Source organism: Myotis nattereri (genome assembly GCF_964212035.1).
Source record: "Myotis nattereri genome assembly, chromosome: 14".
Lineage (NCBI taxonomy): Eukaryota > Metazoa > Chordata > Mammalia > Chiroptera > Vespertilionidae > Myotis > Myotis nattereri.
In genome coordinates, this window is record NC_138089.1 from 54,490,808 (window position 1) to 54,504,602 (window position 13,795).

The 13,795-nt window shown below is 39.9% G+C and overlaps 1 protein-coding gene across 1 annotated transcript in view; it reads right to left on the reverse strand.

Annotated features, from left to right (window-relative positions):
- The window catches only part of SCN10A (sodium voltage-gated channel alpha subunit 10), a gene marked incomplete at both ends in the record, with an annotated part of 79,119 nt that extends 65,615 nt beyond the window's left edge, over nucleotides 1–13,504 (reverse strand). The window contains 3 exon segments of the mRNA XM_081105580.1: nucleotides 8,501–8,581; nucleotides 11,702–11,820; nucleotides 13,211–13,504. Of these exon segments, the coding sequence (XP_080961706.1) occupies nucleotides 8,501–8,581; nucleotides 11,702–11,820; nucleotides 13,211–13,504 (494 nt within the window).
- Between the last annotated feature and the right edge of the window lie 291 nt (nucleotides 13,505–13,795).

A 13,795-nucleotide genomic window follows, 5' to 3' on the forward strand; every position in this document is an offset into this window, starting at 1 on the left:
TTCTTTCCAACCACAATACTTGTTATTGATTTGAAGCTGGTTTCATATTTCACCAGCAAGAATATAATTGCATTTGTTTTTGCTACAAGGGTGAATGATGACTATAGTTTTCATGTCTTTTCAACCTTTAACATTAAATTTTGACAACTTTGTACTGGAAAGCCTTACTTTTTGCTTGCACTAGAGAAAGTCAAATGGTTTAAAAGTAAGGTTGATAAGCTTTATTGGGAAATATTGTGAAAGTTTGGGTAACTTTATATTATTATTTGATAAAAGTGTTAAGGGCTGATGAGCTGCGCACTAGGACAAAAGGCTCATTAATTCAATACAATTTGATTATCATTTCCCATTGTCATGCTTCCTGTTTTCTTTTTTTCTCTGCCTTTGTGAGATTATCCGCATCCATTGTCCACTTGTCACGTGACATACAGATTCCAGCTTTACATTTATGACAGAGCCCACTTACTACTTATATTTGTGACCTTATTTCATTCCTAGGATTTATTTTTCTACTTTTGTTATAATTTATTTTTCTACTTTCGTTATTTTTCTACTTTCGCAAACCACTGTGGAAATGCTGATTCATGTTGTGAATTGTAGATATTATGCAATGCTACAGCAACAGTGACAAATGTGGATTTAACCAATGTAAATAATAATGGTCAGATGACAATAAAATAAATTCTTTAAGATAAATACATTCTTTAAGATAAATGACACCAGTATGAACTAAGTCAGTCCTTGAATACACTGCTTTTCAGAACATAAAAAGTGAGAAATTCTATAGAAATTATGATTAATCTTACATTTCAGATTTTTAAAATTATATGTGCATAAATGATTGCATAGCCTTTTCTTCTGAATCTGTGAAATGATTTAGAAGCTATTGAAAGACTTCTGGTGGTCAAGAGAGATCCGTAGGACACTTATTGAGAAACTTGTAGGGGACGGAGAGAGCTGAACTGCTCTGTGAAACAGAATGAGAAGAATTTGAGCTCCCAGGGATGATACAGAAGGAAACAGTGAGACAGGGAGATGGGAAAGCAACCCAAAGGGACAATTTATGAGAGAAGATTATGGCAGCCTCATTTACCAAGATAGATCAGTTGAAATATTGGCAAGCTGAATCCACCAATGATTAAGTTAGAATCATTAAAAATGGATTAGTAAATTTATTAAGGTAACTTGCTATATTAACAGATGAAAGACTCTATGGTAAGCTTAATAAATACAGAAATGTTGATAAAAACCAACACCCATTCATTATGAAACTCTTAACACACCAGAAGTGATAATGTAAGATAAGATGTGTAAAAGCTGTACCTAAGACATGATGAAATGCTATGGAAGAATATAAAGAAGGCTTGGATGCATTGGCATATACACCATGCTGATGTGGAGGGAGGCATGATACTATAAATGCGGCAATTTTTCCTGTGGTAATAAAGAAATTCAATGCATTTATAATCAAAGTTTCAATAAAATTATAAGAGCTTGAAAATCCGACCCTTACATTGATATGGAGAAGTAAAGAACGAGGAAGAACCAAGTAATTTTCAAGAAGACAACAGGAAGGGTTGCCATCATCAACCAGGTCGGATCATATCATGAAGCGTTTAGATCTGCACGGTGGTATCTCGGGAAGTGACAAATTCCTGAGAGAAACAGATTGAGCATGCATGGAAATCTGGTGCATGGCTGAGGAGTAGAAGGAAGGACTTGGGAAATGACCTATTGAAAGTGATGTCGTAAGGATAATACACATGGAAAAATATTAGAAGCCTGTTTCATGCAACACACACACACACACACACACACACACACACACACACACGTCGAGGAGGATGCACTATCTACCTAAGCAGAGAAGAAAGTACAGGGTGGGGCAAAAGGAGGTTTATAGTCGTGAGTACTATAAATACAGTTTATCCTTGTATTATTATTCATTCATGATTGTATTCTTTTCCATAGGAACAACTGTAGACCTACTTTTGCCCCACCCTGTATTATGGCTTTTAGAAGAAAATACAGGAGAATATCTTTATAGAATATGACATAGCAGTAAAACAAACAAACAAACAAAAACCCCACAAATGAAATAAGTCTACATGTAGCCATTTAGACAAACACACAAGCACCACATTGATTTTTGAAAAGCATCCGCTAAAGCATGCATACAGCGCGGTATCTCTCATAGAAATCTGCAAAGACACAAAACACTGCTTTATGCCACGCAGGGCCAGGCCTCCGCCCCCCCCCCCCCCCCCCGCCCCCGCCCCCGTTTGCTACTGCTTTAGCTTCACTTCACCTGCTCTTTTCCAGGTGAGAAAACATTCTTTCCAATGTGCTTTTCCCTGCAACCAAATTGCTATATTTTGTCAGCCTAGGGACCGTACCCGCTCACGAATTTCGTGTGCCAGGCCTCTAGTATAGTATAAATATATAAATATTCCCACAAGCAGACAGATAGGCAGGCAGGTGGTGGTAGTGGTTAGGGGGGTGGGGCGGGGGGGAGGAGGCAGGGCACCGGAGCTGACTTTATCAGCCAGCAACAGAGCAAAGCTAACATTTCAGGGAGGTACAGTGTCAGGGAGGATAGATAAGGAATGGGAACCACTTGTGTCCAAAAGACTGTATCAGCCACACGGCGATAGGATCAGCTTCTGATTCCTCACTGGCTACGGTTTAATTTCTACTAAGAAATACACAACATGCTCTTGTAGCCCGTCTAACCCAAGGACATTGACTCCTTTCCTTTGGGCTCACGGCAACACAGGGCACCGCCCAGAGCTGTTATCAGTTTGTATTAAAAAAAAATCTGGAGTCCGATCATTTTTGTGAAGCGGAGGATACTGAACACCATTCAAAACCTGTCACACCCATTTCTAGAAATAGGACCAGCTAGGTAGATTTTTATCATTTATATTTTTTCAAAGTGTGTTTATAAAGGAAACTGTGTCAACAATTTAGTTAATACAAAAATCTGATAAAGAATAGATTTAAGCCTGGCTGGCATGGCTCAGTGGTTGATCACAGACCTATGAACCAGGAGGTCATGGTTCAATTCCCGGTCAGGGCACATGCCTGGGTTCTGGGTTTGATCTCCAGTGCAGGGCGTGCAGGAGGCAGCCAACCAATGATTCTCTCTCATCATTGATGTTTCTGTCTCTCTCTCCCTCTCCCTTCCTCTTTGAAATCAATTAAAAAAATTTTTTTTAAAGAATGGGTTTAATAATTAGTGGAAATGGAAATCGGTGCAGCTTTGGAAAACAGTCTGGAAATATTTCAAAAATTAAAATTGTGCGTCCCTACAACCCAGCATTTCCACTTCTAGGAATTCATTGCTCCCATTTACGCATATTATGCGTACAAAGATATGTGTGTAAGGATATTCCCCGAAGAACTGTGATGGCAGAATATGAGAATTATGTTGACTAGAATCAACATAAATGCCTGTCGATAGGATAATAGGTAAACAAATTTTGCTTCATCCATGCAAGTAAAATCTATTCAGGCAATTTCTACAAAATGTCTGCTGCTGGGATTTTTATGGAGATTTCATGGAATCTGTAAATTAATTTGGGCAGCACTAACATGAGATATCCTTAAATTTATTTAGGTACTTAGAAATTTCTCTCAATAATGTTTTGCCATTTTTCAGTATAAAGGTTTGGGCCTATTTTTTACCATAGCTTTTGAATTTATTTTTCTATTATCTAACAAATTAATTTTTCTCTTACGTTATTAACTTCTGTTTTCCTTTCATTAGTTTCTTGTTCTTTTGTCTAGCTTTATGTTAAGCATCTAAATAATTCTTTTCATTTTTGACTGATACATATTCTATGCTTCATTGCCATGGATATTTCCTGAGCACATCTTTACTTGCACCCGATAGGTTCTGATTAAAGTGTGACTTGTTTTTTCTTCCCTAGATATTCTATAATTTTAGTTTGTAGTCTTTCTTTCATCTGAGAGTTCTTTAAGAGAGGTGTTTTTTAAAAAACAAAACAAAACACAAAAACACAAATGAAAGACCTCTCCTTTTTTTTCTGATTTTGTTATTATTTTCTAACTTTATTGCAGTGTGGTCAAAGAATGTTTTCTTTATTGTTTCTTCTTTTTGGAATTTATTGAGGTTATGTTGTGGTTTAATATTTGGTCAATTTTTATGGTCATTTGAAAAGGCAGTATATTCTCTACTTTTCAGGGAATAGTTTAATATGTGTTCATCAGATCTAGCTTCTAATTACATTACTCATGTCATGTATATTTTTTATACATTTGACCTATCATAGGCTGAAGAAAATTAAACTTTCCTATCCTTACAATGTTTTTGTCTATTTACCATTATATGCTCATAATTTTTGATTGATGGACATTGTTGCCATATTATTTATTGCAAAGACGTAGTGAATTATAAGGGTAAATAGACAAAAACATTTTGTCCTGTTTAATGATTTTTGGCCTAAATTCCACCTTCTCTTACATTAAGATCATGCCTCCTGCTCTCTTTTGTTTACCTTTCTTATATCTTCGCCCTTTGTTTAATTTTGACCTTTCTGCATCGCCTTGAGCAATATATATTTTATTAAACATGAAGTTGTATAAAGCTTTGTTATATAAAAATACATATGAATTTTAAAAAACAGGTGCATCAAATCCATTTATATTTATTCACCTGACAGATTTGTTTGATTTTAGTTTACTATTTATATTGCTTTATGTTATGTATTTAATACTTTTTTCAAATATTTCATTATCAGGTATATTTTACTTGCTTTATTTTTGGTGCATGATTCTGAATTGAGTACTGTTTATATTTTAGTTCTAGTGGTTGCCTTTATAAATATGAATTTATAATTATAATTAAAACTATGCAATGCACTGTCCTTGGCATGCAAGCTCTTTAAACAATATCTTATTTCTCTTCCGCTCCCCTCTGCTTTATCCATCATCTGACTGTATTTAATAATATATTTTTCATACCTATGTATTGTTAAATATAATTATTTTCCAGTCCTTGATTTACCAACTTTAAAGAATACTCTTTAAATTCTTGCTATTTTAGAAGCAGTTCCCGCATGCTTTCCTCTTTCTACTCCCCATTTTTGCTGTGGATACCATGTCAATGTTTTCAGAGCCTCTGGGGTTTGGCGGTAAAATGCCTCCATCCTCATTTTTATCCCTCCCTGCAGGCACTGTGGTTTAACAAGCTCTGATCTGCTGAGTCCTTTACTAGTCCTCCACCCCCTTGCAGTCTTCCGAGATTGTTTTGACATCTTGTGTCCTCTGCGCTTTCCTTTGTTCTCGTATATTTATACCGTTCTTGTTCCCATGCTGTCATTTTATCAGCATTTTGAGAGAGTTGGGGCAAAACATATGCATGCTGTCTTCCGTGTTTAACAAGAATCCCCAAATAACTTTGAGTTTTGAGAGAAAATGCTTTGCATTAAAAGTTCAGGGGAAAAAACCAGAAATTTTACATGCCTGAGCTCAGCCATTTTAGAACTCTATCTCCATCCCTCTCTACCTCTATTGCTATCTCTACCTCTATCTTCATATATATATATATATATATATCTCTATCTCTTTATCTATCAATATAGCATCTACTATCTCTATCTCTATCTATGAGGGAGAGAGGGAGAGAGAGAAGGACAATAAGCTAAAATACTAACAGTCATTTTTCTACCTCTCTACCTAGTTACTATCTTCTGATTTATAGTTTTCAGTATTCTGCATTTTACGCATTGGTCATTTATTTTTTTTAAATTACTTTGTATGTAGACTTTTTATTTTGATATGTAACATGCACAATAAAAATGCACATGAAACATAAATTAGTTGTAAAATGAGTGTTTGTGTATTAGTCAGCTCCGTAACAAAATACCATAGGTTGAGTGGTAAAACAATACAAATTTATCTTCTCACAGTTCATGAGGCTGGCAGTTAAAGATCAGGGTGCCAGCAGGGTCAGGCTTTGGGGAAGGCCCTTTCCTGGCTGGCTAAAGTCCCATTTCTTGCTGTGTCCTCACATGGCAGATAGAAGGCTCTGGTGTCCATTCCTCTTCTTAGAAGGGTACCAGTTCTACTGGGTCACGGCTGTGCCCTATGACCTCATTTAACCTTAATCACCTCCTTAAGGCCCTTTCTCCAATACAGTCACTTGCTGGGGTGGGGGTGGGGGGCGGGGGGAGTTGGGGCTTTAACATATACATTTTGGGGGGGACATAATTCAGTCCATAACAGCATATGACAAACTACTCATGTCACAAAATGGAACATCGTGAGCAACCCACAAACCCCTTGCCGATTACATCCTCCCACCTCTGCCCAAGAGGTTGCTACTAACCTAACTTTTGTGCCTTTTTATTTATATTTTTACCTCCTACATATTCATTTCTAGTCAGCATAGTAGTCTTGCTTTTCTGTTTTTAAATTTTGTAAAAATGGAATCATACTTACGTCGTCTTTTGTGTCTGGTTTTTTTGTTCAATATTATATTCCCGAGACTCATCCTTGTGTGGCGCTAGAGTGTATTCATTTTCATTGCTGTCCGTTATCCCACTTTCAGAACATAATGAAGATGTTTAATGTATTCAAAACTTTATGAACATTGGGCTGTTTCCAATGTTTTCCTTTTATAGGCCATGTTCATAAACCTTCTATAACTGGATCCCGGTGCCCATAAGTACTTATTTCTGTGGAGTGAATGTCCCAATAGTGTAATTAGGAGATCACAGTGATATGTGTTTTCACCTTTACTTGATAATATCCACTGCTTTCCAAAAGGGTTGTACACATGTGCCTTCCCACTGGCAGTGGGAATGAGCTTCTATTGCTTCATATATTTCTCAATACTTGGCACTGTCAACAATTAAAAATTTATCTATCCAACAAACTTATAGAAATCTTTCAGTGTGATTTAAGTTCACATGTCCTTAATTAAGAGAAGGTTAAGAATATTTTATCTGTTTATTGATCATTTGGATTTCTACTTTTGTGAAATATCTATTTAAATCTTGGCTCATTTTAAAATTGGTTGCTCTGACATATTTCTGGTGAATTCATACGGCTCATTATTCTGGATAAACACCTTGTAGGTATATGTGTTACAAATATTTTCTGCTCAGTAGGCTTGCTTTTTTAAAAAAAAATATTTTTTATTGATTTTTTTACAAAGAGGAAGGGAGAGAGATAGAGAGTTAGAAACATCGATGAGAGAGAAACATCGATCAGCTGCCTCCTGCACATCTCCTACTAGGGATGTGCCCACAACCAAGGTACATGCCCTTGACCGGAATCGAACCTGGGACCTTTCAGTCCGCAGGCCGACACTCTATCCACTGAGCCAAACCGGTTTCGGCAGTAGGCTTGCTTTTTGACTCTCAAAAAGTAGTCTTCTGATGAACAGAACTCTAAATTTTAATGTATTAAAATGTATCCGGTTTTTCTCCTATGGTTCTTCTATTTTCTATGTAATAAATCTTTCCCTAAACTGAGGTCATGGATATAGTCTCCTTTGCTTTTTTATTTTCCCCCTTTACAAAGTTGAGTAGAACTGATAAAACAGACATCTTTGCTTCTTATATTTTTCTTCTGATCTCAAAGAGAAAGCTTGCCACTTTTCACAATTAAGTAGGATGTTTGTTGCTTTCTTTAAAGTGGTTACCCTTTATCAGAGTACAATTCCCTTATAGTCCTACTTTTCCAAGAGTTTTAAATCATAAGCAGATATCAAACTTTATCAAATAATTTTTCAGCATCAATTAGGATGATCACATGATTTCCCACTTTAACTTATTAATAGAAAGAGAACATGTTTCCTATTGTGTGTATATCAATGTTATCGTCAGCAAGCAAAATTTGAAAGTTGGAAAAAGAAAGCTTCACAGAAAGCTTTGGTGTAGGATGCTTTCGGAAAGTTCCCACATTCTGAAACTACAGTTTCCATTTACTAACTCAGCATAATCTCAGAAATACTAAGGTCACTTTGAAATATATGAGCTATGATAACTGACCCAGCTTCATTCATGGGTTATTTTCTGAACAAATTCCAAATATATATTTGTTCTTCATTCTGTCTCAATTTTGTTCCTGACTCTCTTTCCAAGAGTAGGCCTTCCCTAAAGTTCATTCATGTGTGCACCTAGCCGGTGAATGGGTGTATATCTGGCAGGAATCCCATCTGTCCAGTTCACAGAAATTGGACCCTCTGAGACTGAGATACCAACATCGATATTTTATAAATCTCCCCAGGAGATTCCAACGCACAGCCAAGGTTGAGAACCACTAATGTATAGCTCTTTAAAGCTGAGGATCATATGAACCAAAGCCTACAGAGAAGATATATGACCATTACAAAGTCAGATAAACAATAGGATCCCACATTACCCAAATGAAACCCCACAGAATAAATAACAGGGGGAAAAGCTGCCACGTGGAGAAAGAGAAGAAGGGGGGAAAAGGAAAGGCAGCGAAGGACAGCAAATCTACTCACTCCATCTTCTCTGGAAGGTCGGTGCGGGTCATGCACACACAGTTGACCACGATCGTGACTGTGATGAATGTGCTGAACCACCTGAGAGGCTGGGTTAAGGAAAAGCTGAGTCACCGTGCTTCCCCGATGGCATCTGTGACCACGGTGATGCTGAATGATGAAATCCATACCTGTTAGCTAGGATTGGCTTCATGGTCTTGTCGCTTAATAACCAGGAACATTTCCTGAGTGCCTACTATGGGCTGAGTACTTCGTCCACATTTTTTCCAACACAATTACCCTATAGGTGGATATTATTATCTACATTTTGGAGCTAAGAAAACAGGCTGATAAAGCTTAGGTAATTTTTCCCTGCTCACACAGCTAGTCAACCCTGATGCCAAGATGTGAACTCAGGGCGTTTGCTAAGAGAACCCCGAGCAAGCTGAAAGGAAACAGAACCTTTCTTCCAAAATGTCCTTCTGCCCTGAAGGCTTCACTTCACTTTACAACATACCCTGAAGTTTCACCCATCAATGTCTCTCTTCCCCTAAAAGACAAAGAGAATGCTCCTGGGAACTTAGAAATAATGGGAGAGCTACAAGCTTCCATGGAAATTAGATTAGTCAGGTTGTTTTCCTAGCTTGGCTGAAGAAGTGGACTTCTGGCCAGGAACCGCGGAGGCAGGCAGAGGAAGTGAAATGCTGGTTCGAGGTGGAAATTCCAAGTAGGATTAGGCTGTGGCGAGAACTCTGAACAGGCAGAGAGGAGACTTTTAGAGGAGAGGTTGGGCAAGGGGGTTATCAGAAGTGGAAGGGGACACTGAACAGGAAGGCAAGTGGGAGGGCTAAATAGATGAGGAAAATGTTGGTGGGGAAAATCCAACAATCAGTGTCTCCCTTTGGACGTTTTTCTCAGAACTAGCTGGGTTCTTGACAATTCCTTCCTGAAGAAAAATAAAGCCTGGTGATGAACTTGACCTACAGAGAGAGAGTGAACCGCTCATCTTTCATAATTTCAGCTTGAGCAGAACTATTTAAATCTATTTTAGGTGTGTGTGTGTGTGTGTGTGTGTGTGTGTGTGTGTGTGTGTGTGTGTTTGTAAATGTCTTTAATGTGCCCTGTCTCATAGTTACTTAGGAACACTTCTATTTTAAAAAGGAAAATTCTACTAATTAAGTCACATTTACCTGTTGACTTGCAATTAAAGTAAGAAATGTATTCACATGGAGGGGAGGATGTTAACCCAAGGATTAATGTAAAATTATATCTTCAATTCCAAAAACTTTTAAAAGTAATATATTATGTATAATATTACTTATAAAAACATTCATAGTGAATTTGATTAGAATTATAATTTTGATGAAATAGTAATAATAGGACAGTGAGAATCCCATACCTTAAAGATTATCTTTTGGGGGTAGAACTACCCAAGTTCCTGAGATTTACATCCATAAATGCAGATTTTGATAAGTTTGTGATGAGTAGACCCTCTACATAGTTATTTATTCATAAAATATCAAGATAAAAAGAATATGCATAATCCACGGACACAGACAATAGTGTGGGGAAGGTCTGGGGTGGGGTGGTGGCTGGGTGGCGGGGAGCAAAGAGATGGAAATGGGGGACATCTGTAATACTGTCAACAATAATAAAAAAGAATATTTCCTGGCACTTGGTTCTTTAAAGTGATTTTATTCCTAATTAGCTGTTTCTTATTTATTTAGATGTAATTCAACCAGGATACATGGAGAAAATTTTGTGTATTTGCTGTTTTTCTTTATTTGTAATTTTATGTAATTGTACAGAAAATTACAAATAAGGAAAACACTAGTAGAGATGACATACTGAGAGAATAAATTGCCCTAATTCATTTTCATTAGCTGCCTACTTCCTTATTGTTGATATTGCTCCAAGCAGGATGTAGGATGGACGTTGTTAACAAGCGGAGTGACCTTGGACAATTTACTTAATGCCTCTAGTGTCAGTTTTATTATCTGCAAAATGGGGAGGTTAATCCCTTCTTCAAGGGCTTCCGTGCCTATGAGAGTGTCGACACTTAGGGGGTATATAGCAAATGGGAGCCTACTATTATCATGAAAATTCTCTGTGGAGTCAAGAAATCCAAGATTCAATTAAGAAAATATACTTCCCACTGGTTAACCATAAAGCAAGGAAAAGGAAATTGTAATGCAACTTCCCGCAGCAGCAGTTTCATGTTGAGATCCCTGTGCCAGGGGTACCAGCTCGGTGGGAGCTGCCCGGCGATCCTGCGAGCTGCCCCAGGGTGCAGGGAGAGAGCTCCTTTTCCTGGAGCCTCCTAGGGAGAGGCTGGTGCCACCTGCCAGGCAGCTGAAGCGAGGCTGTTCTTGCAAGTCAACCTCCTGGAAGCCAGAGCTGAAATCAACTCTGGAACATCCAACTTGGACAGTCACCGGGGAAGATCCCTGGAAACAAGCCACAGTCTCTTATTTGTACTAGTGTGACTGGTCTTGGGAAAAATATACAAACAAAAAAACCCCATCTCCTACCCCCACAACAGAAACCTGAAGCCAGCTTCTGAAGCTACCTAAATATATACAGACATTTGATCAATGTATCTCTAATCATTACATTCTCCAATGGCAGGAACCTTGGGCTATTGACAATTTCAACCTGCTGGTAGTTTGGTGGTAACTTATGCCATTGGCAGTGCCACATGACCAGTGGGGGCCCATTGAGACAACCTACCCTCTGCCCATGACTGTCTGTTCTCGTGGCCCTCTGGGAAGTGCTGCTCCTTTGCCCAATAAGCAGCCACTCCCCAGGATGGCTAGGGCTCAGACATACCATGCCTCTCTCACTGGCTCAAAGAAGGCTTAGGGCCTTTCACTGGTCTTTATGTTGTGGGAAGAGCCGACCACATACAGTGAGACTATGCCTGGCATATCAGCAAAGCTCCCCTCATAGAGAGAACATTTTCCAAGATGTGCATCCAGAGGTGTGTCCATACTAGTCTAGGTGAACCCAACCCCATCTCTGGGTGGCGTGAAGACCTCCTTGGCCTTGGGACTGCTTTCAGGTGTTGGATATATTAAAGCCACAAACGGTTCTTTTAATATAACGACTGAAAAAGGGATTTGATGGGAGGAAGGCTCTATTGCTAACCTCTAAAGCGGGTACTAGACACAGTGGGCAAGGCCTGATTCTAACATGTGGCAGAATCAACCGTGCAAAGGATATGAGTGGACAGACACTTTGATGGCTGTTCTTCTGACCGGGTTGAAAGGACTGAATAACCATAGGGCCCGAGTGGCACTAAACCGGGAAATGGTCCTCCCTTTGTTCAGCACCATAAACGTCTACAAAAAAAATAACAGAAGGGCACCGCCAGTGAGAAACACACGTCCTCACACAACCATGTTCTTGAGCACGAGTGGCATCATCTCAGGCTCATGAGCAAGAGGGTCTGGGAACCATGGATCAGTGAGAGCCCAATGGAGAAGCAGAGAGTTAGGGAGGATCAGGGGCTCACAACTACACCCCCACCCTCCCAGCAAGACCCCAGGCCTCGTGGCTGATGATGCATCATAATGAACGCACTGCAAGTGCCCAGTAGACAGGCGGCTGACCAGGGAGCAGCTAAGATGCATCATGCCCAGGGCTGGAGTTCTGGTGGCATTTAATTTTTCTTCTAATTAGTGGATCTCTCTAGTCCCGGGATGTCCCTTCTGTCCTCCACCTTCTAGGTCTTCCCTTTTAAACGCCCCTCTGAGCATCTTGGAAGGTGAGGCTCTGGCAGATTAGAGGAGGAAGGAAGACAGTCCAGTGCCTTTATTTTCTCCACAAACCATACTGGAGATGGCTGATTCCTGACCCTCCCAACTCCCAAACATTCATACACCATTTTTTCCAGCTGCGGAGAACACTTAAGATACCATACAAACAGGGTAATTGTCATGGGACAGCTCTTGCTCAAATGATTGGTTCTCAAACTTTTGAATGCAAAAATTATCGGGGACTCCAAAGAGCTTTTGGTAGTGTTTATACCTTTTTGCTTATACCGTGTGTATGTGTGTGTGTGTGTGTGTGTGTGTGTGTGTGTGCATACATGTTTGTGTACATATACTATTAGAAATTGAAAATGTAGGACATTTTAAAACACGGGAATAGATAAGCAGATGTTCTAGTGGCTGTTAGACCCATGATGTCATTCCCCCATCAATACCTCTGTTTACTATTATCTGTTCACAAAAGAGCATGAGTAAAAAAGACAAATGACATCTAAGCATTCTTATGTAATAGTGTTGACCTGCAGAACTCATTAAAAGAGTTCTGAGAATCCCAGGATTTCCGCGCTCATACTTTGAGGACCACTGGCTTAAATCATCCTCCTTTCTGATCTCCTTGCCTACTCTCCCCTCCCCACAAGATCTCTGCTCCCCGCTTGCAAAGAGAGCCATCATCTCTCCAGATCCTTGGCCAGAACTCATCCAAGGGAACAGCCCCTTCCTCTGAAACCTCCGCAATAGTTCTCACTGCTTTTGAGGATTCGGGTTTCATTAGCCTCTCCCGTAAGTACCATACAGATTCAAAGAGAACGTCGAAGAGGTGAGTTACATTTCTTTCCCATTGACTGAGTCTAGCTGACAACCACATCACCCAAGATGCAGAAGGACTCCCTGGGCTGAGTGGGGACAGAGGCGCCCTCTCCGAGAGCAGAGAACAGCCGTTCCAGCCAGTAGCCCTTACCCTGTGTGCACTGTAGAAGGGGTCCAGATCCTCCAGGGGCTCCCCGACCAGCTCTGCGGGGAGTTCACCATAGAACTTGGGCAGCTGGTTGCAGGCTTTCAAGTCAAGCTGGGGCCGAGGCTTCTCCTCTTGGTCCTTCTGCTTCTGTTTCTGCTTCCACTTGTGCTCACTCTGCTTACCTTTGGCTTTTTTTGCTGCCTGCTTGGCCGCAATTCTCTTTTCAATCTCCACCAGGGACTCCGGAGTGAATCGACGGAAGTTGGTAGTTTCCAGGGACCCAAGGGGGAATTCCATCTTCTCATTCTTCTTTAGGAAGAATTTATACTCTTATGAGAGTGGACATCACCATAGAGAGGTAACAGTCTGCCCACTGGCCCTCTTCCTCCCATCCCTCCCACCTTTCTTGCTAAACAGCTCCCCACCCACCTCTCCTATTCCTTAACCCTCACTAAGCTCCCACCAGGACCCTACAGCCCCTGCACTGCTCTTAGGGAGGCTGTTTGTTCCATCCTACTCCAGGTACTGAAGGGGCGAGTCTGTGTTCTCCATGAGCTTCTAAGTCATTGCTCCTTCCTCATTTTGTAA